General features: G+C 37.9%; 1 protein-coding gene across 10 annotated transcripts in view; it reads right to left on the bottom strand.

The window, feature by feature from the left end:
* Positions 1-994: 994 nt before the first annotated feature.
* MAP7D2 (MAP7 domain containing 2) overlaps positions 995-24,883 on the bottom strand; it is an 84,825-nt gene continuing 60,936 nt past the window's right edge. For 4 of the 10 annotated variants that reach the window (XM_037377774.1, XM_037377777.1, XM_037377780.1 and 1 more), the window contains 12 exons: positions 24,112-24,222; positions 22,705-22,827; positions 19,621-19,769; positions 18,402-18,529; positions 10,396-10,628; positions 9,884-10,010; positions 8,380-8,584; positions 8,151-8,255; positions 6,826-6,879; positions 6,046-6,124; positions 5,124-5,310; positions 995-3,526 (listed from right to left, as the gene is read on the bottom strand). In XM_037377774.1, coding sequence (XP_037233671.1) covers positions 3,277-3,526; positions 5,124-5,310; positions 6,046-6,124; positions 6,826-6,879; positions 8,151-8,255; positions 8,380-8,584; positions 9,884-10,010; positions 10,396-10,628; positions 18,402-18,529; positions 19,621-19,769; positions 22,705-22,827; positions 24,112-24,222 — 1,751 coding nt within the window. In that variant the 3' untranslated portion in view covers positions 995-3,276. The remainder of the gene's footprint in view (positions 3,527-5,123; positions 5,311-6,045; positions 6,125-6,825; positions 6,880-8,150; positions 8,256-8,379; positions 8,585-9,883; positions 10,011-10,395; positions 10,629-18,401; positions 18,530-19,620; positions 19,770-22,704; positions 22,828-24,111; positions 24,223-24,883) is intronic. The other 6 variants (XM_037377778.1, XM_037377781.1, XM_037377775.1 and 3 more) reach the window with 5 other exon arrangements.

Below are 24,883 nucleotides of genomic sequence, written 5' to 3'. Positions count from 1 at the left end.
TAAGTGCTTTACCAGCAGAAAAGATGAACCTAGGACTCATGTGAATCACTAGGTGATCCTTCACCACGGCTTCAAGACCACTGACAAATTAAAAGTAAAGCTCATTGCACAGACTTGAATCATAGCAGCTAACGCTGGTATGGTATTGGTATGCAGAAGTTACATCATCAGTGATTTAACCCCTCAGCTAACAGTATTTTCTCCAGATATTCAGCCAAACTTGTAAAGTTACATTTGAAAGAAAATATAAAGGAAAATATGGCAATATCTATCTTCATGAATACTCAGGTATCATGTTTCCTTTAATCTTCTAAATAAATGAGTGGACAAACACCACCAATGATTCAAGAGTTACTAAGAATGAAATGAACTGTCACCGTGGAAAGTATTAATATACTTCCTAGTAAAAGCAGATTACCTTCATTTTTAATTCTGAATTAAGTTATGATTTAAAAACAAACAAACAAAAAAAACCCCACGTAGAACATTTCCCCCCAGTGTTTCACTACGAGATTAACAGCAACTCCAGACTGGCCTCTTTCTAAGCAGCAGTATGTACGTGCACGTAGCTTCAAGGGAAGTTCAGCATTTATGTTACCAATACCCTTAGAGAACAGCTCTCACATGCTAAACAGCATCTACTGGCCATGGCTCCCAAGTTTTCCTTTCCTTGTTTTCTTTGCCAGGTAATATGCCAGAGAACGATGCCAGGTTCTGCAAACTGGCACTGGCACGGTGGATACCATGGTTTGGAAGCCCTCACCTTAAGACTCTTCTACCCCCTGTCTGCATTTCCTTCGTGTATTTGCAAAATCTCAGAAAGCAAATTAGCATACAGCAAAAGAAACAATGGTAAAATATTTTGAGGCTCTGACAACCACCTGTTCATTCAGTATTACACCCTCCTTCAGAACACACCTCAGAACAAATTAACATACATGGATTTCTAAATTAGTCATATTTTTGCTGGGAGTAAGAAGTGCTAAGAAACAAGTTAGATTCATAAATGAAAATGTATTTCACCTTTATACATGCTATACAAGACATGCAAATACAGAAATCTACAGGTTTATACCAATTGACACTATAATAACACATAACCATGAATTTGTCAAAGCACCATGTCAAACGCAAAAACCAAACTGGTTTTGTTTTATTATTTAGGAAACGGATGAAGGACTAATTGGAAGGACAGTACCATGCTCCTACAGGCCTTACTGCACCGTCGAAAGGAAAGTATTGCTCTGAAGTACACAAAACATAAATAGAGCTGGATTGTTGTAGGTATGATTTTCTTTATATATCACACAATATCATTGGTTACTTTCCTGTTGCTGGCTTTAAAGAGCTCAAGAATGGGGCTACAAACTTGAGCTCAAGCTATGCTGTGAACTCCCTCATCGTGTGAAAAAAAACCCAAAGAAAAAAGCAAAAAAAACACCCACTCCCCCAAGTTTTCACTTCTTTTGTGTTAGGTTCCCAGAGACAGTTTTATTTGTTATTTTATTCTTATAAGTAACTGGACAAAAATGTCCTCTAAAGAAGCCACATGACCCAGCATAAAGTTATAGTCCACTAACAGAAATAAAGTTTACACTGTATGGCACAATGTCTAGACATTATACATCCTTATGTGAATTCTTCCATACAGATGCTTACAGAATGTTGAGGGGGCTAGCAGCGTCCCCGTGTGTGTCTCAGCCTTTGTACTTCTGCTGCAACATTTGCATATCGTTGCTCCTAATTAAATCTTGGTTTGTTGAGCTTATAGGAAGACAAAATATTTCTCCACATGTTAGAAAGCCTGCTGGTATTAATGAAGTGTCTGCATCTTCAAAGATTAACATGTTATCTTACCCCCCGACCACTCACTTGGATCTACTACAGCTATACTACCTATATATTAAGGGATTACACTAGGCACTTTGCCTACTTTGTTTACAAGTGTTAAAACAAATCTGGTTTTAAACACATAGTTGGTAGTTGCTCCCAGACTAATTAATATTAACCATTAAGTGCCAGTAGTGACTAAAAGTGTCAACATAACCATAATGGGATAGCTCCCACATGCCACAACCAGTAAGAAAGCTCTTTTGATTCCAGCAGTTGTGTAATTCAAAACTATAGCTGAAGAGGCTTGAAAAATACACGCCTGCATAAAAGTTGCCAATAACTCCTTATTAAAGACAAAAAGATAGGCACAAACTCAAGTACAGTATATTATTTCATTTCAATGCACTGTGGGCAAACCCCATCGTTATTTACAAGAAAGAGATGTCCAAATGGATGTATGAAAAAGCTTAAGGAAGAATTATCTCAAAATAAAATGCACAGGTAAAAATCACAGTGAAGCGTTGAGATGAATTTTAAATTAAAAGAAGAAATAAGTGCTTTACTAGCAGCTAAAGCTCAAATTCTAATGTACACTCAGCCTTCCCTGAAACCATCAAGGCTCTAGATCATTTTTTTCTACCAAAAGCAGCCAGTTGCTCAACATATTCCCTGGGAAAACAAAGCTCTATTCAGCTCTGATTATTTGACATCCAGTGTCAAGGACTGAAGAAGCTTTTTCAAGTGACAAGCTCATATTTTACTGCCAGTAGTATCATAAGGATATATATCCTCCACAAATTGCTAGCTCTGTCAATTAAAAAAGAGAGAGAGAAGAATATCAAGTCAGCTATGCAAGTTAGATGACCTCAGTTTTGTAATTTAAAATACACTTTTCCAGAAAAATTGACTGTGGCATTGTACTTCAAAACTGTCACTGAAGCCTACTAAGCTTTTTTCTACGCAGGCTTTCCAGGATAAGTGATTATACACTGTGCTGCAAAAGTATTTACAGCAGCAGAAAACAGTAAGCAGCAACAGTAACTACCATTTTCTAGGCTGGCCCCACTTTGAACTGTTTTCTTCATGCAAATAGGCTTCAAATACTTATAGGAAAGGTACTGTATTAATGAAGAAACAAAAAAACTCAACAACTCTTCTCACTGTATTCTGAATGTATAAAGGAAATGTATCCATTTACCAGATACTTTGGTTGCTATCATACGCTCAGTTTGCATATGATGCCAATTACAAAGACCTGTAAATATGAAAGATTATGCTGAACTTAAAGATCTAGGAGACCAGCTTTCTTCCTCTTCTCCATATATGCTGTTTACAACTGCTATATTTTTCTGGGAAGCTTGTAAGTAATCACAGCAATTGATTATATCTAAGATGTTTATCACCATACCGTACCTTTATCTGTTCTGCTGAAAAGTGAAGTTGTCAACAGATAGAATTGAGTGTATTTTCCTGTCCTGGACTGTTAAAACCCTCAATCAAGTTTTTGTTACAGTCATCTAGGCTAACAGTATCACTGGACATCTTGGAGTACGTAGCTTGGCCTGTGAAATCCAAAAGATCTTCTAGAGCCTTGGCATTACTTGTCCCATCTTGGTCCAAAGAAACACTGGGCATGAGTTCATTCATGGGTGAATATTCAGGGATAGAGATAAGTTCTTCTTTTGAAACCGGGCTACACAGAAAATACACAAAAGGAAGATGTAGAATAAGAAGTGTTTAACTTTTCATAAAGCAATAATCAAATTCATCTTCTGACTGTTCAAAAACTACCACTTATCTTAAGGCCAGCTGCAGCAAATCTCCATCTATAATAAGTCCCAATCCAAACAAAAAGAGGTTGCCCTGTTCAGGATAATCATACCTAATTTACATTCCGTAAGGATTAAGGTTTGTGGTAGCTGTATAATGTGAACACTCCTCTCCTAAAAACATATTTCTAGTAGTTTACTGAACTGAATTTACTGATTGCTCATTACTTTAGTCCCTGAACCACTCCCTTACCTAAATGTTTATTGCATCTTGCAAATTATTGTCCTGACTTTGCAAACATTTAGGTAAAGTACTCAACAACTTAAGAAGCTATTTCTTAAGACCTTATGATACACTTCAGACGTAAAAATACCAGAATTTAAGAAGCGCTGCAACCAGTTGATGCTTTGCCGAGACGAGTAAGGCTAGTGAATTTCAGTTTGGAGAGGGGAAGGATTTCACAAACATTTCTGAACAAATGAAGGGGTGGTGAATAAGCTGAGGGCAAAACTACAATGCATGAAGTCCTGCAACACAAAACCTAGGCAGGGGTGCCTGATGCCACTAGTAAGAAACTAGGTTTTACACAGATCAAAGAATATAATTTACTTAGTGAGACTGTATTGTGGAACTTGCTGCTAGATGAGGTCCTGGATGCAAACTCATGGGCAACACGCCCATCAGTGGCTATTTAAAAGGCCAAGGAAGAGTTGTACCTTCTTAACATCCCTAAACATAGCACTTCTGGTGGTCCTGGATTGCAGAAGGTGGTGGGCTCAGGTGCTCTCCCTAACTACTTTTTCCTATTGATACTCTCAGAGACCAAATAATGGGCTATATAGACTTCTGGTCTGTCCCAGTAGGGCATTTCTAACATATTTATGCCTATTTATTGAAAATACTGAAACAATATGAGAGGTTCTGTTGGCTTACTGATTAACAAAGAACCACATAAAAATTATATGTTTAAAATTCAGGGCTAGGTTTCTCATAGCAGCCTTAAATTATCAACCTCCTTTTTTCCCCGGAAGTCCTTCCATCAAAATCCAACAGTACTTAATACGCAAGAAGTTATTTAGTGATTTCCACACATTTGTTCCAATTAAGCACTTAGAATTCTGAATTCATTATTTTCTTTATTCTGTTTGTATGGAGGGAGAAAAGCTCATGCATCATAGCTATGCCGTCTTGAAACAAAAAAAATGGTGACATCAGAACAATAACTACAGTAGTTACTTTCACAGAACAATGTGAATGGTTTGGGCAAACTTATATGGAATCCGTACATAAGGACTGTAGAAGGATTTCAGAGCCCCCCACCTCCTACCAAATATGCGAGTGAGATGAGGTTCAGTTGACTCTTGTCTGAAACAACCTATTTCACGTTAACAGAAGTACAGTACACATACCCCCGAAAGTCACACTGTGGGGTAGGGGAGAGTTATTAACAAGTGAAACTGAAAACTTTGTGTGAGCCTAATATGAATTCTGCAATTTCTATTGGTAGATATGGTCTGTACCTAACATCCATGGACTGAACCTCATCTGTTGAGTCTTCCATGCTGTTAGATTTCCCATCAACAGCTTCCAGCTGAACAAGCCCTGGAACTGACTTCAGTCCATTAGTAACTATATCTTGGGAACGGATTACAGAGGCAGCACTTTCTAAGCTTTCATTTTTCAGGCAGTTTGCCAATCCATTGATATCTATTAAAAAAAAAAAGATTAGAAATTGTGACAGTAGCAACTTCTTTATTTAAATAGTTTGAAAAAGAAAAAATAAATCACAAATGCTTTTAAGTTATAGATCAAGTAGAAAGGAGGATTAACAACGCAGCAGGGCTCAGTTTCATCTATGACTCATCATACTACACTGTCAATCCTCTTTCCCACTCTGAATTTGTTCTTTATGCTATATATTTTAAATCTGAGGGAACAGGAAGAGAATGTTTTGTCTTCTATGTCATGTACTAAAAGCCTTAGCCTGGGGAAGGAAACAAAATATATAAAATGCCTGATATGTATATTTTATTTAATAAATCTTTAAATACATACGCTTTTTCGGGTAAAACCAAATCAAATCTAAGATTTAGAACAATGCCATAAAAAGCTTGCAAGCTTGGTTGTGTGCTAAAATTTTCTACCTACAAAATTCAAAGGTAGGTTGCAGCAATCAAACTATTGGCAGATTAGAACTTCTCATTTACAGAAATGTCAGTCAGGTACTAAAACCAAGGAGAAACTTTCTTTTGCTTCTGCTTAAGCAGCAAAACAAAGCTACATCTCCAGTTTCTAACATTGCCACTGACACAAATGTAGCTGTTCTTTTTGAGAGGAACGCAAAGAACCTGTGAAAATACACAGTGCTCTGCTTGAGATTACAAAACTCTGATGAAGAGAACTAACTGTGAAAACAGATCAGAAAAATATGGCAATTTTTACCTGTCTGGTTGAGAACAAGGACCTTTGGTTGCTTTTCCACATTCAAAGTTGACGGTACCTCCAGTTTCGGTTCTTCTTTCTGTAATCAAATAATGAGTCAACTGTATTAGATGAAGGACTGTAACCTTCCTGGAACTGATTGGACCTAAAACCTGTGAGATTGGCCAGGGCCACAGGATGGTCAAAGGTCATCAACAGCAAGAGAAGATTATTTTTCTCTTTCTCCTTTTTTAATTAGGCATAGGATATTTCTTTTTTTTTTTTTTTTTTTTTTTTACTTCAAAATGAAAGCATTCTCTGAACATAACTGAAGAAACAGTTTCCTCAGCAGAAAACTTTGAGTAGAAGTAACAACTGGACTTGATACTGCCTAGCTGGACACAATTGCCCTGTTCTCAATCCTGCATCCCTGGCAGGCTTAACACCCAGAGCTCAGCGACTAGTTCACTGGCTGGTACAAAGCAGGAGAAGACACTATCACAGCAGCAAGCATTACAGCTCCAGCGTTCAGGAATAGGCTCTTGCCACCTTTCTAGATAGAGTGAGGGAGGTAAGTCTGGAACAGTTACATAAAACTGGTCTGGAACAGTTACATAAAACTGTCTCTGTAGCAGTAGCACAGCTATAACTGTGACACGGCAACCCTCATTCTCAGTTCAAAACACAACTAAAATTTGGGTGCAGAGCCTACCTACTAACATGGAACTACTCTAGAATTTAATAATTTTCATGTATGGGTAATAAAACAAAACAAAAAAACCTTGCAACCCTTTTTCATACCTTTATTTCTGGTGTTTCACTCCTCCTTGTTCTCTTCATAATTTCATCTATTCTCTAGAAATCAAAACAAATTGGAGGATGAGAAGGCAGACAGAATATTTAACACAAGGACTGATAAAGGAGAAAAAAAGAAAAAGAAAAACTTATCTACTGTCATGACCTCATTTCTGCCTGTCTTGAAAAAGGGAGAACAAATTAAAAAAATTAAACAAAAAAAAAAAAAAGAAAACAAAAGGTAGAAAACACCTGGGAGCTGGCTTTCACATATCAGATCTCACAAAACATAACTTTCTCAGTTGATGCAATTTGGGAGACAAACATTTTAATACCAGGTGTTTACAGTTATAAGTTGTGCTCAGCTCTGGAACAAGATGTTTATTTAAAACCAACAGCTATTATTTTAATTTAGTTGCTCTTCCAACTATTTTCAACTTTTTTTTTTTTTTTTTTTTAATAGTTAGGCTTTTTGGAATGGAAGAGTAAAATGAAGTATCTGAAGTTATTCTTGCTGGAAATGTGTAAGACATTACCCTAAAAATACCTTTTTCTCCCCTTCATTGTTCATTAAAAAAACCCTCCCAACAAACCTTGTCTCTTTGCACTACTGTGAAAGGGAACAATCTCACATTTAAAGACACTTCGGTTTGGTATTCTAATTTGCAACTGCAACATGCCTCCAGCTCAGTGGTAAACAGTTAAAAATAACATATTGGAGTAACATATGTGGAAAGACCACCTCATATAACCAGACAGAGGTTCTCCAGCTCTGCAGCTGTTCTCTCCTTCCTGCCACCGAGCTGTAGATAAAGCTGATTTATGCAGCTCCAGCCATTTCCTTGCACAGGAGTGGCCAGACAGCCCTACTACCTCTGCATAATGCAACCAGAGACAAGCCAGGTGGGAGCAAACCTCTCTGTTAATCCCATTAATTTTCTCCATTAATGACACTGAGCTTTTGTTAAATAAGTTTTTTAAACAAAGTCACTCATGTTCCTCAATAATCTGTGACTTCCCGGGTTGGGTGGCAATTGACATTTGCTTTGGCATGCCATTCCCATTTGTCTCAGGCATTTAACTTGGTGGGTAGAGGTTAATTCTGTGTTGGTTCAGTGCCTAGTAGAAAGTAATTTGCCTTAGGCAATTCAACTTTGTTACAAACTTTGCCGTCCACATTCCCCTAACATACAAGTAGCAAATACTAAGTTGGGCACAAATATCCATCTATAACTCCTCTCCAGATAATTATTTCTGCATACTATTGGGAACTTCCCGAGTTATGTATTAAACAAGAAATGAAATAATTATGTTGAGATGCAAATACGTACCTTCTTCCGCTCTAGTCTTTCTTGCTCCATTTGCTGCATGATTTGTTCCCTTTCAAGACGAAGTTGTTCGGCTACTTCACGGGCTTTGATTTCTGCTTCTTCCCTCTAACCAAAATGTGATAGGGCCATTATTCATTTCAGGCAGATTACCAGATACTATGAAGTATTTATTTACATGTATATCTAAATACATGTATACAAAGTTTCACATTTGTGTTTGAGATGGTACCTGTTTCTCAGGTTTGGCCTGGAGCTCTTCTTCTTGCTTCTCCTTTAGCATTTGTTCTTTCTCAGCTCTTCTCCTGGCTTCTTCTTCTGCCTTTTTTCTAGCTGCTGCTTCTTCACGTTTTCTTTCCTCCTCCTTCTTACGAGCTTCTTCCTCTAGACGAATTCTTTCTTCTTCTGCCTTTCTTTTCTGTTCTTCTCTTTCAAGCCTGCAAAAAATATAACAGTATATTTAAAAGGCTTCATCTTGTTTAGCATGATTTCTATTGCATGCATAGCATGCGATCAGCAGTAACTGGTAATACATACAGCAGCACACATTTTCATGAAAAATGCCAAGAGGTTGGGCACACACTCAGAATTCAGGTTGCTATCAAACTTCTATTCCAATCGTATTTTCACTGCCTAAAATACTTCACAGAAATTATAATTTCCCTTGAAATAAACAGGTGTGATCAAAGACAAAACACTGCCATTCTAATTTCAATTAGAGCTTCAATAATAAAAGTAAGTTTCAGTAATAAAAACATCCCTCTTTCCCCTGTACTTCACACCCAAAATGCTGGTATCTATAAACAAGCAAGTACTTTTTTTCTTTGTTTCATCTGAAGATAAACAGATTAGATGAGTAGCAGCAAAGAAGTCCACAAAACACAGTGGTACACCAGAAAGAGTGGGTCTAAATTCTACCTGTGTTGCTCCCTGGCCCACTGAGGGATATCATGTTCCTTCGTCACCGCATACAAAAGCTGCTTTGACAAGCCATCATTCTTATCCTTGCATATCAGGGATTCAGGAAATATTCCCACTCAGCCAAACTGGCAGGCACTGGTGATCCCCACACCCTGCCATGTTTTCAGTAAGAACAGACAAAATTGAATTTAGACAAGCAGAGTTAGTGATTTACTATTAGGGCCTTGAAGGAAGGGCATGATTTGTTGACACTTGCAACTTGCAGCCCATGTGGAGAACAACCCAAAAAGCTTGCTCCCAGAACACAGCCAGAATTTCACTGCTTAGGCACAGCAACCTTCATTATGCCCACACTCTTAAAGCCCTCAACTGCCTGCAACAGACTTGGGCAGAAAGATGAACTTCAGGTTAGTTTGTTGAATGACACCAGCCTTGCCAACTGCTACTACTGCAAGGCTGTTTCTTCTGCATGAACTAGCTCATTTAGAACTGCCTCAAATATTTTTTTACAGCTTAAAATACTTCAGGTATGTCCACATGGCAGTATGCAGTACAGTGCAGTGTGGACATACCTGAAATATTTGGATGAGTAATAGTTTATATTCAGGCTTCTTGAAGAGGTCAAATTATTATCTTCTAACTTCACTAGTTATGAAGACTGCAAAAGACACTAACGAATTGTGAGTCCCAGTTGAAAGAAATCAACACTTACATGTAAGCTCTTACCTTGATTCTAAAACTACCACATTTTCAAGCCTCTTCAATGATACAGGTTAAACTATTAGGTAATAACTTTAACAAATCTACAAAGATACCTCTCCCGTTCATCTCTTTCCTGTCTCTCCCTTTCTTCTTGTTCTTTCTGCAGACGTGCCTGTCGTCTTTTTTCAGCTAGAATTTTTGAAGCTTCTTCTGCATCAGTTGTTCCTGCTGTAATCTTCCCTGAAAGATGACCAAGGGTTGAAAGTTAGGCAGGAAACAAAGAGAGTGACCAGCACTTCCACGCTCGCAGAGAGGCTGAAATGGGCCTGGTTCACACTGGTATGACACCTTTGCCTTTCAAAAGCATACCTTGGCATTATCAGAGATAGAATATGGGATAGATAACAGCATCCCCAGATTGCAGCATTTGCACATCCTCATTAACAAGCAGTTTTCACACATGGGTAACCCTGGTGAAAACTATACATTTACTGGTTCCATTATGTACCTTTACACATTCTCATAAGCCTATGACTGAGCAGCTTCATGAAAAGAACAGGTCATCACTGTTTAAAAGCCTTAGGGACCCACGATATTTGCAATATATTCTCACAGTAAGATTCACCTTCACTATTATCAGTCTTTCCTGCAGAAGGCACATGCTTCTCAGAAGCCACCTGGCCTGCCTCATCAGTGCGTGCTCCTGAAGATTTTTGATGACTGACATTTTCTTTCTCCTTGTCTGCTTTCTTTTTAGGAGTTTTCTGGTTGAGATTGGAAGTGGCACGATGCTTCACAGGAGAAGCTGGATATTGTTTGGTGTTTTTAGGAGACTGAGGATAAGCCTTTGCAACTGTCCTGATGAGGGAAAACAAAAATCAAAACAGGCCATATGTTACACAGCTTAGAATCAAACTCCATCTTCACATACATCATTCCCCTTTCTTGTCTCTGGCTACACAGGAGTATCAGCTGTTTTGGACTACACTGCATAGAAACCACCTGGATAGCAAGCAATCAGAACCTGAAATGCAGGGAACTGGCATGCAATCGCAAGTGACTACAGAAAATTCTCATTTAAGACGACCAATAATGCTGTCAGAGTTGTAGGCAAGAGATACGGTATCACAGACTACCTAAACCAATTATTTCAGTAATGGCCATTTCATAACAATTTTGTCAGTATCACTGTATTCAATAGTCCTTCTCAACATTTAAAGCAAAGCTATGGCTGCTTTCTGTCTGCAGAAGTGATGAGTTGCAGTGTGCTGCCTTTATCTGAATACCACCTTGTCAAACACAGTCTTTTCCTAATAGTATCTGATTTTCCAAAATAGCACCAAAAACTACTAAATACTAAGGTAAAGCTGGGTGCCACAGAAAGAGACAGAACTGACCAAACCATCGTACAGTCAGCTCCCCTGTTTCAGTTATTGCTTTAATCAGCACCAACATAACAGACTCAAGGCTCAAAACTCAGCCCCTGCAACCTTTTTACACAGCTGCATTGATGGCAATGCACAGTGGCAATGCAGCTAATTGCTCATTTGGCTGTTGCAATACTTCAGGTGTAATAATAAACTTGAAGTCAGGAAAGCAGAAGGGTAAAGATAGTTGATATTCACTGAAAAAAGGTGCACGTTAAAGAACAGATTACCAGGAAACATAAAACTACACACAAACACCATTATTTACGTAATACCAGTAACTACCACTAAATACTCGTAACATCAAGATAGCCTGGGCTGTGTGACTAAGTAGTATGGAAATAAAGAGACTACAATCTTAAAACAACGATTTATGTGACTCCCATTAGAATAAATAACCTTACATTGAAGTGAATGTTACACATGTAGTTTTAATTTTCCTTACGGATATGCAATTATGATATAATGGTATTACTCCTCATCACTTCTTTCATAGAGAGTTTCATAAACTATAACATGTTTTCTGGACTACACACACATTCTGGCAGACCACAAGCATGAAAAACATGGACAATGGTTGACAATCAATGGACTGGAGTGGCAGGTTCTGTATAGATCTAACTACAGAATTGTGTGGCAAGACTATTATAACCAGAACAAGATTTGCATTACAGAGCAGACAAAAATTAAACTTCTTTCAACTCCCCACCAATTCATGAACTCTGGAGACAAAAGGGTTCTCTTCCACTATATTATGCTGCATTTGAAAGAGACTGAGACACCAGAATACAGTAAGCTTGTTCAGAACCACCCAGTTTGTGGGGAGGGGATGACTGCAGAGTATTGCACCACCCATACTTACACTGAAGAGCCACCACAGACTCCAAAAGCCCCTGGGCTGGTCAAACAGTAGCACCCAACTACATTTGAAGTTCACCTCAGGTATCCTCTGCCTGCAGGCCCAGGAGCTCCCTGTCAGCTCAGGTTCTTGCCCTTGGTCCTTGCCTGAACTAAGCTGTAGGTAAGCCCATTCTTGGCCTCCTAACCTGCTGATCCTCACCTAATGGCCTGGCTTGTCCTCGGACCTGCCTCAGTAAGACATTTGCTGGCTACCACTGGACTCCTGGCTGACCCTAGCCACCATCACCAGGCCTGCCCTGGTCACTTCTTTTGTCTGCTAATGGGATGGGGTCCTGTGGGTGAGGTCCCTATCCTTGTATGCCCTGCTGCCACCCACAGCTCCTGGCTCGCCCTGCCTTGCAGGGCAGCCTGCTCCAGCTGCTCCCTGACAGAAGCAGGCTTTGGAAGATGTGGACAGGCAAGTCTGTTTCCAGCTCTTACAAAAAACAGCAGTGGGAGAAGCCAATGAGATTGGTTGGTGTTGACCAAATCTGGTTTTAGCACGGTCTTTAGTTTTATCTTTAAGATATACATGGATTCCCAGGCCCTCCTAAAGACAGAGATTTCAAGGCCTCGCCTACATACGTCTCGTTTGTGCCTCATCATTACAGCATTTCAGAAAAACATAATGTGTAAATAAAAAGCGAACAACCTTTTTGTTATGCTCCTCTGCAGCACAGAGTATGCTTCCTGCTAATCAAACACTTCTTCAAAGCATAGTCCCTTCTTGCTGTCTTTGGTTTACATTTCCAACTTCACCACACATTCCTCACAACACTTTTTATTTAATTGCTTGTGATAGGAGGAGCAAAATAGGTTAATAACTAAGGCTGAGTCATTTTCAGTACTAGCACAGAATTAACTGTTCTCTAATGAAGACATGACAATCAAATTAAAGAGGTTGGCAGGAAGGAGTCTAGTCATGAGAGCTACCTACATATATCTTGCACTGCATAGGAATTACAGCAGACTGGCTGTGCAACTTACCTGTTGAATGAGAAATATGTGCTGAACGTATTATTTCAGTAATGCATCTTTGAACTTTTAGACCCACAGAATTTTTCTTCTTACAGCTCTTTGCCCAAAAGAACAAGAAATAAATATGGCTTTGATTCTTTTAAAGCAACTAAAAGGGAGATGCATATAAAAGACTGATTACTGCAAGGCCAACAACAGTGCAGTGCAAGGAGTGAAAAGCTGAGAAAGCCCATCAGGAATAAGGTGGGGGTTTTTCCACAAATTTAAAATTGGATGCCAGTATGAAGTATTAAATGAACAGTGTTTTCTCCCTTGTATTTAAAAAGATATTGTCAACTTAGCATCTTCAACATTCCCAGACACAGGCAGATTTTTTACTGGAAAAAAACTTCCTTCTAATAGTATTTAAACGATGTTACTTTTCACCAGAAAGGGCCAAACTTGATTGTGAAGACAGAAAAATGGTATTATTAAGGGAAAATGTATAAACACTTTCACAGAAGTCTGTTTAGGTTTAAAAAACGTTTTATTTTTGCCTTGGGAGAAAAGGAAAGGGATATAATGAAACCCTGGAAAGAACATGGGAAGTGTGCCTGATGAGTTAATCTAGCACAGAATTAACGTGACAAATTGCCAAAATCCAAGAAGTGGTAGCATGTTGGTTGTCTGAAAGTTTACTCTTCTAAGTCACTAGAATTTACAGGAGAATACAGAAGTACAGGAAGCATAGTCTTTTCTCGAGGAGGTCTTCGTTTTCTCACTTAACTGCTCTGTGTTGACACGGGGCAGCAGCTTGTAAGAAGCCATTCCCATCATGACCCCTACATGCACTGCAGGAACCTCTATCAGGTCTAAGGATCCACTGGTCCTTATTAAATTACAGTAGCTCTTATTTAAGAGGGGTAGCCCACACTGCAGAATAATACTGCAGAAGAATGTCTCAGGAAGAGCACAAGAGGAGTTCTGAGCTTACCGTTGCTAAGCAGAGAAAATAAAGTATAGGTAGCACATGAATCAGAGGTCATATCCAATTCTGTCCATAACCAGGAAGGGAGAGAACAGCATGCTTTCTTGAAAAGCCTGGTACATGACAGGTCGTTGGTTACAGCAGTTCAGAAGGCTAAGTCAGAAATGGGCAGCAATGCCAGAGCTGCATTTTTTTTTCCTATCTCCCTACTAATTTGACGAAAGCTCTGCTGAAACCACACCAAGGAGTTGCAAGTTCCCAAGCCTGCTTTCTGAGATTGCTCTGATCACAAGCTGTTCCTGGGTTCTGACATTTTTGCTATCTGTGAGAACTTCTCAAAAGCTGTTTTCTTTCACTCACTCCTGATCTTCTCTAGCCAGAGACAGATTCATTGTTCTTCTACATTTCTTAAAAGAGCATAAACTAAGCATAGATCTATAGAATAGTTATTTTGATAGCTGCATTATTACAGATGTTTTCAAAAATCTTGAATTGGTCCATTCTCTAGCTAGCTGCTAAAAAACCCACGTCAAAATAGTCTTGATCCAACATTCTACCCATTGTTTATCTTTCCAAGGCAAAACAACGATCAAGAGTAGTAAATGTAGCACATATCAAAATCTAAACTAGGTCACTGCAGGACACAGAAGCTGCTTCTGTGAGGAACTAACCGCATAGCAGGTGCATTTCTAATATGTAATTTTTAAAACTTTTAAAAGTTTGGGCTTTTTTGTACTATTCCAGGTTCTTATTTCATCGGTATTCTGTAATTTGATTAAGCACAAGCATTTGTGGTGTCAAAGTGTGTCCCAATGGCTGCAGTGGGATGTCACCCAAAAGAACCACTAAGTTACAGGTTCAGTTAGTGAAACTGTAAGCAAAGGACAGTGACACAGACTGGGACCTGGAAATGAAATAAGACCTACCACCCACCAGCAGCACTGCAGTCCTTTTTCCCTTCGCATTTGCCCCTTCCTCCTCCTCATATGAGGTAATGCTTTGGCAAAATAATTTAACACAGAAGTTTGTCAGAGCTTTTCCATTTTTATTCACTATCTTACCATATGGCTTGTCTAAAGACACTTAAAACTAAATCCTATTTACTTGATTCAGTCAGGTCCCATTGATTTCTAAGGGACTATTTACCCAAAGACATGTGAAGGACACAGGCTTTATTGCTTTGCCAATCTATAAGATCGGACACTTACCTATTCTCTGAGGGATACTGCAAGAATAAACTGACTAACGTATAGATTTTTCAAGACAAAACATCAAAAAAATTTACCAAAAAACCTGGTACTATTGATCTTATGAAATATCTGAAGAACAGAAACACCTTGCACAATCAGTATCCAATAGCAACTATAAAAAGAAAAGATAATACCTCAATTATCTTAGTTAGCTCTTTAATACATTAATTTTCATCTTTGTCACCTGATCCACACTGGATTCAAAGCAATCCACACTGGATTCAAAGCAATCATTTTGGGTTTCTTTTTTGTGTGATATTTCTTGATTTATTTATTTTTTCAAGTACCTTCAAGCTCCAAATTCCTTCCTTGCTTTTAATTATTGCTTAATATATTTTTTCCCCCCTTCTCTCCTTTTTAGGTTCATATTTGTTCACTCATTTTGTCTTGGACATTAAGTTTTTGGGCTGATCTTTTTTGCTTTCTTAGTAAAATCTGCACCTTCAAACTTTTGTATATTTTTATGTAATAGCTGTGAATCTGTTCTGCCCTCAATCACTGTCTTTACACTGAAGTTTTATTGTTTTGTCTGAGCCTGTTTCAGCTTACCATGATAAAAAGAGCTTTTTAATTAATACATAATGAAATAACATATAAAGACAAGAAGCAACTACTACTCACAAACCAAGATGATGACTGTGAAGAACTAGTAACTAGAACAGTACCAAGCAAAAGTGACCATCAAGTCGAACACTTTTAAGAAAAATGCATACAGCTAATTATCATCTAAATCACCAGCCATACTTTACTCTTTCCTTAACATTTTTCAAAGCTAAGGTGTTATGCAGGTTCGCTAACTACTAGTGCTGTACAATATGTACTCTTATATCTTCCAGGGTATTTTTTTGGCCATATGGTGTGCTGGAAGGAGAAAGATTAAACTTGTAAGAGATTGTCAGGTTTGCAAGGAGAATAAATATTTGCCTACATATTTAGTCACATTAAAATCATGCTTAAATTCCACAGTTAATTTTAAATGAAAGGGTATCTTTCATTTAAATCTAAAGATTCTAAAAGCCTGACTGCCTATATTTAAATTCACTGACCAGCCAGACTGTTATCTGGCATTTGAGTTGTATGAAGAAATTGGTATCTTTATATAATAATATAATATGGTGATCAGGATGCCTTTTTTTATTTCAAATTTTGAGCAGAATTTTTGAGAGTGCTGAAGCAGAACCATCTTTCTGCTATCACTAATAAACATGGACTTAAACTCTATTTACTGTATCTCCCATAAAGCCAAGGAAAGTGTTCTAATTGGGCCATGTTATCATTAAATGATCTGTAATACATTTCTAGCAGTGGCCAGAATCAGATTCTCATGAGGAAGAGGTGGAAAAAAAAAGGATAACTACTGTGGCTCAGAATCACAGAGAAACCCACCAGCAGGCTTCTTAATTCCTCCATGTAGCATCTGCCTCTTCCTTTAAAAACAGTTGTTTGTATTACTTATAGGCATGAAAACATTTTAGTCTAAGAAGGTTCTCGCACTTTGCCCCTCTGGGAAAGAAGTCCCCATCTTTGCCTAACCTTTTATTGAAATTAGTGCTACAAATGAAGACTGGTCATACTTTTTTCATAAAGCACTAAACATCTGTTTGTTTCACAAAAGCTTTTTCTTTTTTTCCCCCAAATGTCTCTATGCTGAGCTTATCAACCTTTTCAATGTCTGTCCATCAAGAAGCGCTTCACTCTCAGCAATCCATTTCCACCAATCATTTTCCTTAACTCTTGGTATGTCTTTTATTCTGGCTGAGTGAACTGAAAGATGCATACTGAACAGGGAATATCAGTATTTACGGAACAATATACATTTTTATAGCTCAAACTTTTCTCTGTACATTTTGAAGTGCCACTAGACAACGATCCACTCAAAACTGTAATAAAAAAAAGCTGATTGCCCTTAACATTTCATATCTTCACAGACATTCACATTAACATCCCATTCTTCACAAAATGTATGTAGTTCAGAATCTGGTGACATTATACGTATATAATATTGAAAATCTGAGAATTTGTAGTCCTATAATATCAACCAAGAATTGCAATTTCCCAGTGGCATGCCAAGGGATGTCTAAAACAGAAAGAATAGCCAAAGTTGGATGGTTTCCTGTATTTTGTCTAATCAATTCACACACCAAATCATCTTCCATTAAAGGGCTATGCACTCACAGCTGAAACAGAAAAGGAACACCAGCTAGTTTTTGATGCGTGAGAAATGCATGACAAAGGGGATCAAGACTGGTTCAGAATATGACCAGGTTCAGATTTAAAATAAATACATAAATAAATAAAATCAGACAAAAGGAGATAATTTTCAAGACCCATGGGACCCCTAAACAGGGTCTAGGGGGAAAAAAAAAACACCGAAACAAAGACAACTACTGTAGACCATGACTACTTTAGCACACTTCTGCATTTGAGCCAGACTTAATAACCTGTTCGAAGGAAGCTGAAGACACATTTGCTTAGACTTTTGAGTTGCAAGCTGTGGTACACAGACTACAGTTTTCAGCGTCTGCAAAAGAAAACTAAGAAAAGCCACTCAACTGCTAGTAAACCCAAATATGCTATAGGTCCACAACTCTGCATGAAAAAAAACCCACAACAAAAAGCAACAAACCCACAGAGGTCTGCAGATAAGCAAAGATTAAACCCAATTGTTTAGATGACGCACAGTTAAGTATATTTATGAAACCAGATGTCATGCCAATATGAAATACACATTTTACATTCTGGCATTTCTAGTTAGCATTCATGTTCTGTGCATTTCTTCACATTAGGCAGAATTTCTTTAAAACCAAATAAAACAAAAGCATATTTAAAAATAAATGTTAAATAAAATTTCTTGTGAACTACAAGATGTACCATAATAATTTCAAAAGACAGAAAAAGCAAAGGAGTGACACTAGTGAGCACTAACACAATCTTACATACATTGTATCTGTTCATCTCTCCCCCCCGCCCCCCGTATATGTGTATACGTACAACTAAAATTAACTAGATTTTATACAACACTTCAAAGGAAGTTCCTCAAGAATCTATGTTTCCTTTATATGTAAGAAGAAGCTCACAGCATATTAGACCACTAATAAGAAAGGCATACTTAGGTGTCGCAGGTGATGCAGATCTTCTGGACATGGCAGCAGGAGAATCAGACCTTCTTAGAGGAGATCCCGGACCAGACGGTGAACCAGGTGTTGCAGGTCGCTTCTCTTTCTTTATCTTCTCAGTCTAGAAGCAGAGTTCCTTTTAGTTTCCATAATTAGGGCCAACACATCAAAAATATATTCGATTGTTTTATTAACAAGATGGCATATAAACAGATTTGTGTAACCTGAATTTAAGATACATTTCAAAACACCAACTCACAACTGAGGTGCAATAGTTTTCTATTTTACAGACACAACACCCACCCTCCCATGTCTTGCATGGACACAGTATACAAGTTGCAGGTAAGTAACACCACATCAGAGCCTCTCCAAGAGTTCTGGAGATGCATGGCAGCACTGGGTGGAGTTTTCAAATTCATTTACATGCTCCTACAACACCTCTTAGACAAGATCATTAGTGCGCCCGGGCATCTTGCAGAAATGCTGCTGGATATAACACTGTGACTCACACCTAAGACAGACACTACACTAATCTTTAGCTCCCAACTTTGGTTCTCTCACTTGCATCTAATTTAGGTGGCGTGAATCCCACTACTATTAACTGTTACAAGACACAGGACTTTATGTGAATTTTACAGCCCTAGAATAGATTTTTTTTTTTAATACATGCCTTACATTGTGCAGACTCAGTGAAGGTGAATGACTTGCCTTTGGTTTTCTGGAAGCTACAGTGGATCAATAATACATTTTACAAGCAAACAGCATTAAACATATCCACAGAAAGAGTTAAGCAATTGGTATAAAACAGAGGCATTGTCAATACACTTGGCAAGTTTCCAAAATATGTGAAGCTTGCTAATTAGCTGGCAAGACTGGATAGTCATACTCAGTAGAGAGATCCTATTTGTCATCCCCATTCCCAGAAGTTACAGGCAAGTCCAGAAACATACACTTCAGTGCCAGAAATGTCAGTTCCCTGAAAATAAAGGTGCAGCTGTTACAAATACCAGGGCTCAACATCGATTCCCAGGAGAAAGATATTAAAATAATACTCAACAGGAGCACGAAAGCAACAGATGCACGCAAGGCTTACTTTCTTACTGCTGTTTCTTAAAACAGGAGCAGCACTGTGTTGAATGTAAAGGGAAAGATAAACAACCAGAAGCTGCATCAGTTTACCCAGAAGTGAAATCAAAACCATTGCAAACCCACCTGAGTAACTTCAGCTGCGGCTGCCCCTTTCATGGCATTGGAAGCAGAGGGTGAAGTTGCCTTCTTTCTGTCAGTGCTTCGGGTGGGGGAAGGCTTGTAGGGAGATTTAAGAGGACTAGCTGGTGCTACACGAGGACAGATATGGAATACTAAAGAGTTATAGTACAGTAACAAGAGCAAAAGGGAACACAGAGGAAGTAAAGGAGAGGAGAAAACAGCACACTTTTACGTTATATGTTCAAAGGTAGTTTTAAAGATTTTTTAAGAAGTATTTTAAAAAATCACATTATATAACACATTCAACACAGTCCCACGTTTACTAAAGATGCCTCAACTGAAAGTAACTTTTAATAGGATTTTTAAAAAAATTATCTCTAAAACATTGCTCTCTTACTCATATACCTTTTTGAACCACCTGACTACGACTGTGATTCTTTGTCAGGAAGAAAAGTCCTGCTTCCTTTGCATAGGATAAGAAGAGCAACCAAATAATTCTAGTTGGGTGTCTTTTGAACAAATATTGCAAAACAGGAAAGGTTACAGAAGCGTAGGGACTTTTTTTAAAAAAAAGTCTAAACATGACAAAGGCTCCTAAATATCTTTATTGCTTTTCAAAATAACATTTAATTTAAAAATAAAAGAAACCCCAACCCCAAACCTACTAAATGCTGCTGTAGATATTTCAGTTATTTTTATTTGTGGTAGACATCAGTTTGAATGCAACACATTCATTACAGCTTACGGGGCAACTCTTTTGGGGTATTTTTTCTTTATTTGCAATATGAACAGGATTTTTTTTTAAATGGGATATTTTACTGGTTTTGTTCATATCGCCTTCTAAGATCAAACTTCCACGTACATAACAGAACAATCACCAGATTATATACTTTATTAATAAGACAGGCACTAACTGTAATCATGTGACAGTGTGTTTCCAATCTTGTTCAACTGAAGACAAGATGGATATTGACTTTGGAAAAGCAGTAATTATGCTCAAATGGAAAGGAATTAATATTTCTAATTTTTTTGTTGTTGTTGGGGGCAGTCCAATACAATTTGTTGTAAAGCCTTTTTTCATACTTTTAACTGGACCTGTGTATTCTTTAACTGACTTCCCAGCAAGTTGGCAAAAGTTCACTGAATATTAAGAAAAAATGTTTAGAAAGTTAAATGTTAATTCAGATAAGTATTTTTACTTCAGCTGTAATAAAGTTTTTCTTTTATGTGTCCAATAACAACTGTTTGACTGAGTATCTTGACTCAGAGTGACAATAACAATGCACTGCCCTAGAGAGAGTTTTAAATTGCAGCTCCTCATTTCTAAGCTTACAGAAAGTACAGAGGCAGAGCAATTTTGACCCAAACATAATGACATGAGGCACAGTATAAGCTCTTGAAAAGGAAGAGCCCTCTTCCCTATTCAGAAAGCTACTTCTATGGAGAGAAGTACATGACAAATGGGAGATCTCCCTCAATCCTTTTGCTGGCAATTACTGACAAAACCATCAATGGCCACTCTGAGTACTGATGCTGTTTGCAACCTGTGCTACAGCCCGATTGCCTGGTGAGGCAGTGACAACAGGACACTGCTTCAGCCAGATGTTCCCAGTATCAGCAGTCTTGTTTCAGCTCTGGGAAAAAGCAGTTTGCAGGCCAAATTTTACTCTGCTGTCCGACAAGCCAGCAAGCTACTTTAAAGATCCTGTGATGAAAAGAGAGAGAAAGCTGGGAGTTTCCAAACAAGATGAGTGGGTAAGGACAAAGGAAGTCCCTATTGATTTCTTCAATATCAAATACAACATGGAAAACAACATCTGTAGGTGGCCCCAGTAATTCACCTCAAAATTTTAAGTAGAATAAAATGATATAATTCCAAGTTGGCTTTTCTTCAATCTTAGCCATAGTTGATCCCTGAGCAGCAAGTAAACTGGGAATTTTCTCATGGGCCAAGTACTACATGACAACATTTCTGTTTCTGACAGATGCGGCTTTTAATGTAGAAACAAGAGAAGTAATTTTAGAGCCATTTTGTATCAATGTCCCTATGCACTGCAACAAAGCAGTAATGCACAAAGGCAAGTAGGCTTCCTTCGCAATTCATTTTTAAATAGCTTTGTATTAAAAGCACAGATGCAGGATGTGAGCTTATTTCAACTATGGTGCATGAAAACACTCATCCTAAAGATGACCTGACTTTTTCTGTCTGACTAGTTTTATCCTGAAAAAATGACAGGCATTTGGGTGTATGGTGGGTGCGGATGTTGTTGGGGTTTTTTTTGCTTTTAATAGAAGTAAAAACAGCTGTTAAAACTTTTGTCCTTGTTTCCCATGGCCAGGTATAGCTTTATAAGTGTAAACTACTGTATGAAGTCAGGCACTTGCCTAAGTATTAGCAGAACTGGAAACATTACTTTCGTAGATGTTTGCAAAATAAGGGTTTTACTAGACTGCCATTTACAGATAGGAACCGTTAACTATCATCCCTTAAAGATCAGTAATTTCTGGAACTGACACCTTCCTATCAGTGTCTGTTTTTTTCCTCTGAGAAGTATTCATTTTAAATGTGTACATACACACATGCATATATAGAAATACGCAGTCACACAGTTAAAGGCAAAAAAGTAATTTAACAGCAAAGAACTGGAACTCTGGTAAAAATAATTAAGGCTCAAATGGTGCACTGGGATTTCTGCTCTACATATTACTGGGTATGAAAGGGGATGACATTAATATATCAAATAAAGCCTCTGAGAGGTGTCACACACTGGTCTAAAAGACTGTTTCTTAAATTAATGTATTTACTTTTCCATTTGCTTAGGTTTTAGTGATTTTGTTCATTCAAATTGTGTTTTTAAAAAAACAGTGCTCTTTTCCAAAAGACATTCAGAACAAGACAGACAAGATAATGTGTTTTTTCAAGCTTTTAAATATACTGCTATCATGCATAGCTTAGTTCATTTTTGATTTTGTACTATCAGGTAAATTGTCATTTGGTTCATAGTACTCTTGTTTCTTTCAGCAACTACTCAAATGCAACCAAAAAGATACCTTGACAGTTTCAAAGTGAGTAATTTACATTTTTACCTGAATTATTGTACTGCTCAGAAAGCACTAAAGCACTTCTGCATCTGGCTAAAGATGACTGTGTGGGAGTCAGCAGTCGAGAAACAATAGAGTTTTCCATTGGACTAAGATGCATGCGGTGAGCTGAGGTATGGAAGCAAATAAAATAAAATTGAAAATGCAAAGAAATAAAACAATATTACATTAAAATAACAAATAAAATGATGAAATGATTAAATGAATTGAAAAAATCTTGAAGTGTTTGAGATTTAAAGTACTTTAATATAATTTTCACTCCCCTCTGAAAAATAAAGGTTCCTAGTGTCTCCATAATTTTAAACTATTTTCCCACCTGTACAATTAGTAAGGTTAAGACCATGTTGCATTTTGTTCTCACATAGAGGCATATTCCATTCTGCAAAATGGTTGCTTTCATGACTCAGCATGAAAAAGGTTTGCCTTCTTTCCCAGCCGAAAAGGTAAAACACTTGATATAACAGCGCAGCTACTCATCAACGTGCCAACCATACTGGGACCGCGTTTAAAATTTGCAGTCTCATGGCATTATATAAGTCTTATTTATACAACATGCCTGCATTCCTTCCTACTTCATAAATCTAAGTGTCAACCAGTAAGATATGATATTTATAGATATTCCTACTACATGCACATCTATATAGCAATCCATCATAATAACCTCAAAGCTATTGATGAGTTTTCATTAAGGAATTCAGAAATGAAAGTAAATTTACCTTCTCTTTTCATTCTAGAAACAACCCTTCATTATCACTTATTTCAGTCAATACATTTTTTTTTTCTCATTAGGGTTTAAAAAAAGGGGGGGAAGTGGGGGGGGGGAGGGAAGAAAAGACACACAAAACAAACAAAAAAATCCAAAGAGTTCACAGTGGGATTAGTAACCACTAATCCCACAAGATGATCATCTTTTGCTGAGCCTCTCATGGATCTGAGTTTCAAATCAAATTAAAGGGCTCTACAACTCTGGTCACCAGACTGAAGTCTCCCAGATGTATTTCTGCCCACGGTACATCGCACATCTATTGTCAAGCCACGTGTTTGGTTTACTTGTGTTTCCTTATTTGGCTAGAAGATCTAAAGCTGTACAGTTATACAAAATTACTGCAGTTGCAGCACTTAATTACAATCCTCTTTGCTGGAGTATCAAAAATTGAAAAAGAATCACTAAAAAAACAACCCACAGCTTTTGTTGCTGGACCAGGATCTCCAGCAAGCCAGCACAGTCTTGGGATATGCTGCAGAACTATTTTATCATATTAACTTACTACCCCTCAAATATTTGAGTTCTTTTGAATAATAGACATAAGCAAGTTACATAGCTGTATGGACATAAAGTGCTTTAAGCAGAAGGAGAGTTTATGCTGGTAGGAGACCAGCATATTCACTTGCCTGTGTCGGGGGAATGTGTTATTGCCACTGTGGAGGAGGAGAGGTGCTTACTGATTGGCGATTCCATTTGCTTTGGCAGATTCGTTGTAGAAGCTGAAAGTTTGTCACGTGCTGCAGAGAGACGCATTGAAGATATCTGTATTCATATCACAGTGTTGATAAAATCCCAGAATTAACCTCTCATTTGTACTCGTGGCCCTTGCCATGGTGGCCACGGATCATAACACTGAATAAGGCATGAGATAAGCTCCTTCTGACTGCCGGAGGACCAGCGTTTTATAAGACATGCTTTGGGGATGCAACTTTTCTGCTTGTGATACAACAATCCAGTTTTACGACAGCCTATCTTTTATACTGCCACAGGCAAATAATTATGTGTAAGTGAAGCCATTCTGATACAAGATAATCAGTATCAGCACAAGCAGAAAGTTACCTAAAAAAACCAAACTGCACACATGACAACTCTGAACTCCTCATCTGCATTCCCCCTTCCCTCTACTTTCAGTCTGGAAGAGCTGGGATAGACCTCCAATATTATTCTAATATAAAAATGAAACAACCAGCATTTGTGTGTTCACACAATGAGAACTCACTGTTTTAATGACTGATCTGGCACCAGCCATTTGGCTTTTTTTTTTTTTCTCGAGAATATTTTTTATTTAAAAAAAAAAAGAAAAAAAGCTTTTTGGCACTATCCCAAGTGTTTTTTTCCCTTTTCTTCTGAAATACTGTCTGACAAAGTCTATTTGAGCACAATACCTATTTCCTACCT

This window comes from Falco rusticolus, chromosome 2, assembly GCF_015220075.1.
Source record: "Falco rusticolus isolate bFalRus1 chromosome 2, bFalRus1.pri, whole genome shotgun sequence".
Taxonomy (NCBI): Eukaryota; Metazoa; Chordata; class Aves; order Falconiformes; family Falconidae; genus Falco; species Falco rusticolus.
This window is presented reverse-complemented; position numbering and strand designations above follow the sequence as displayed.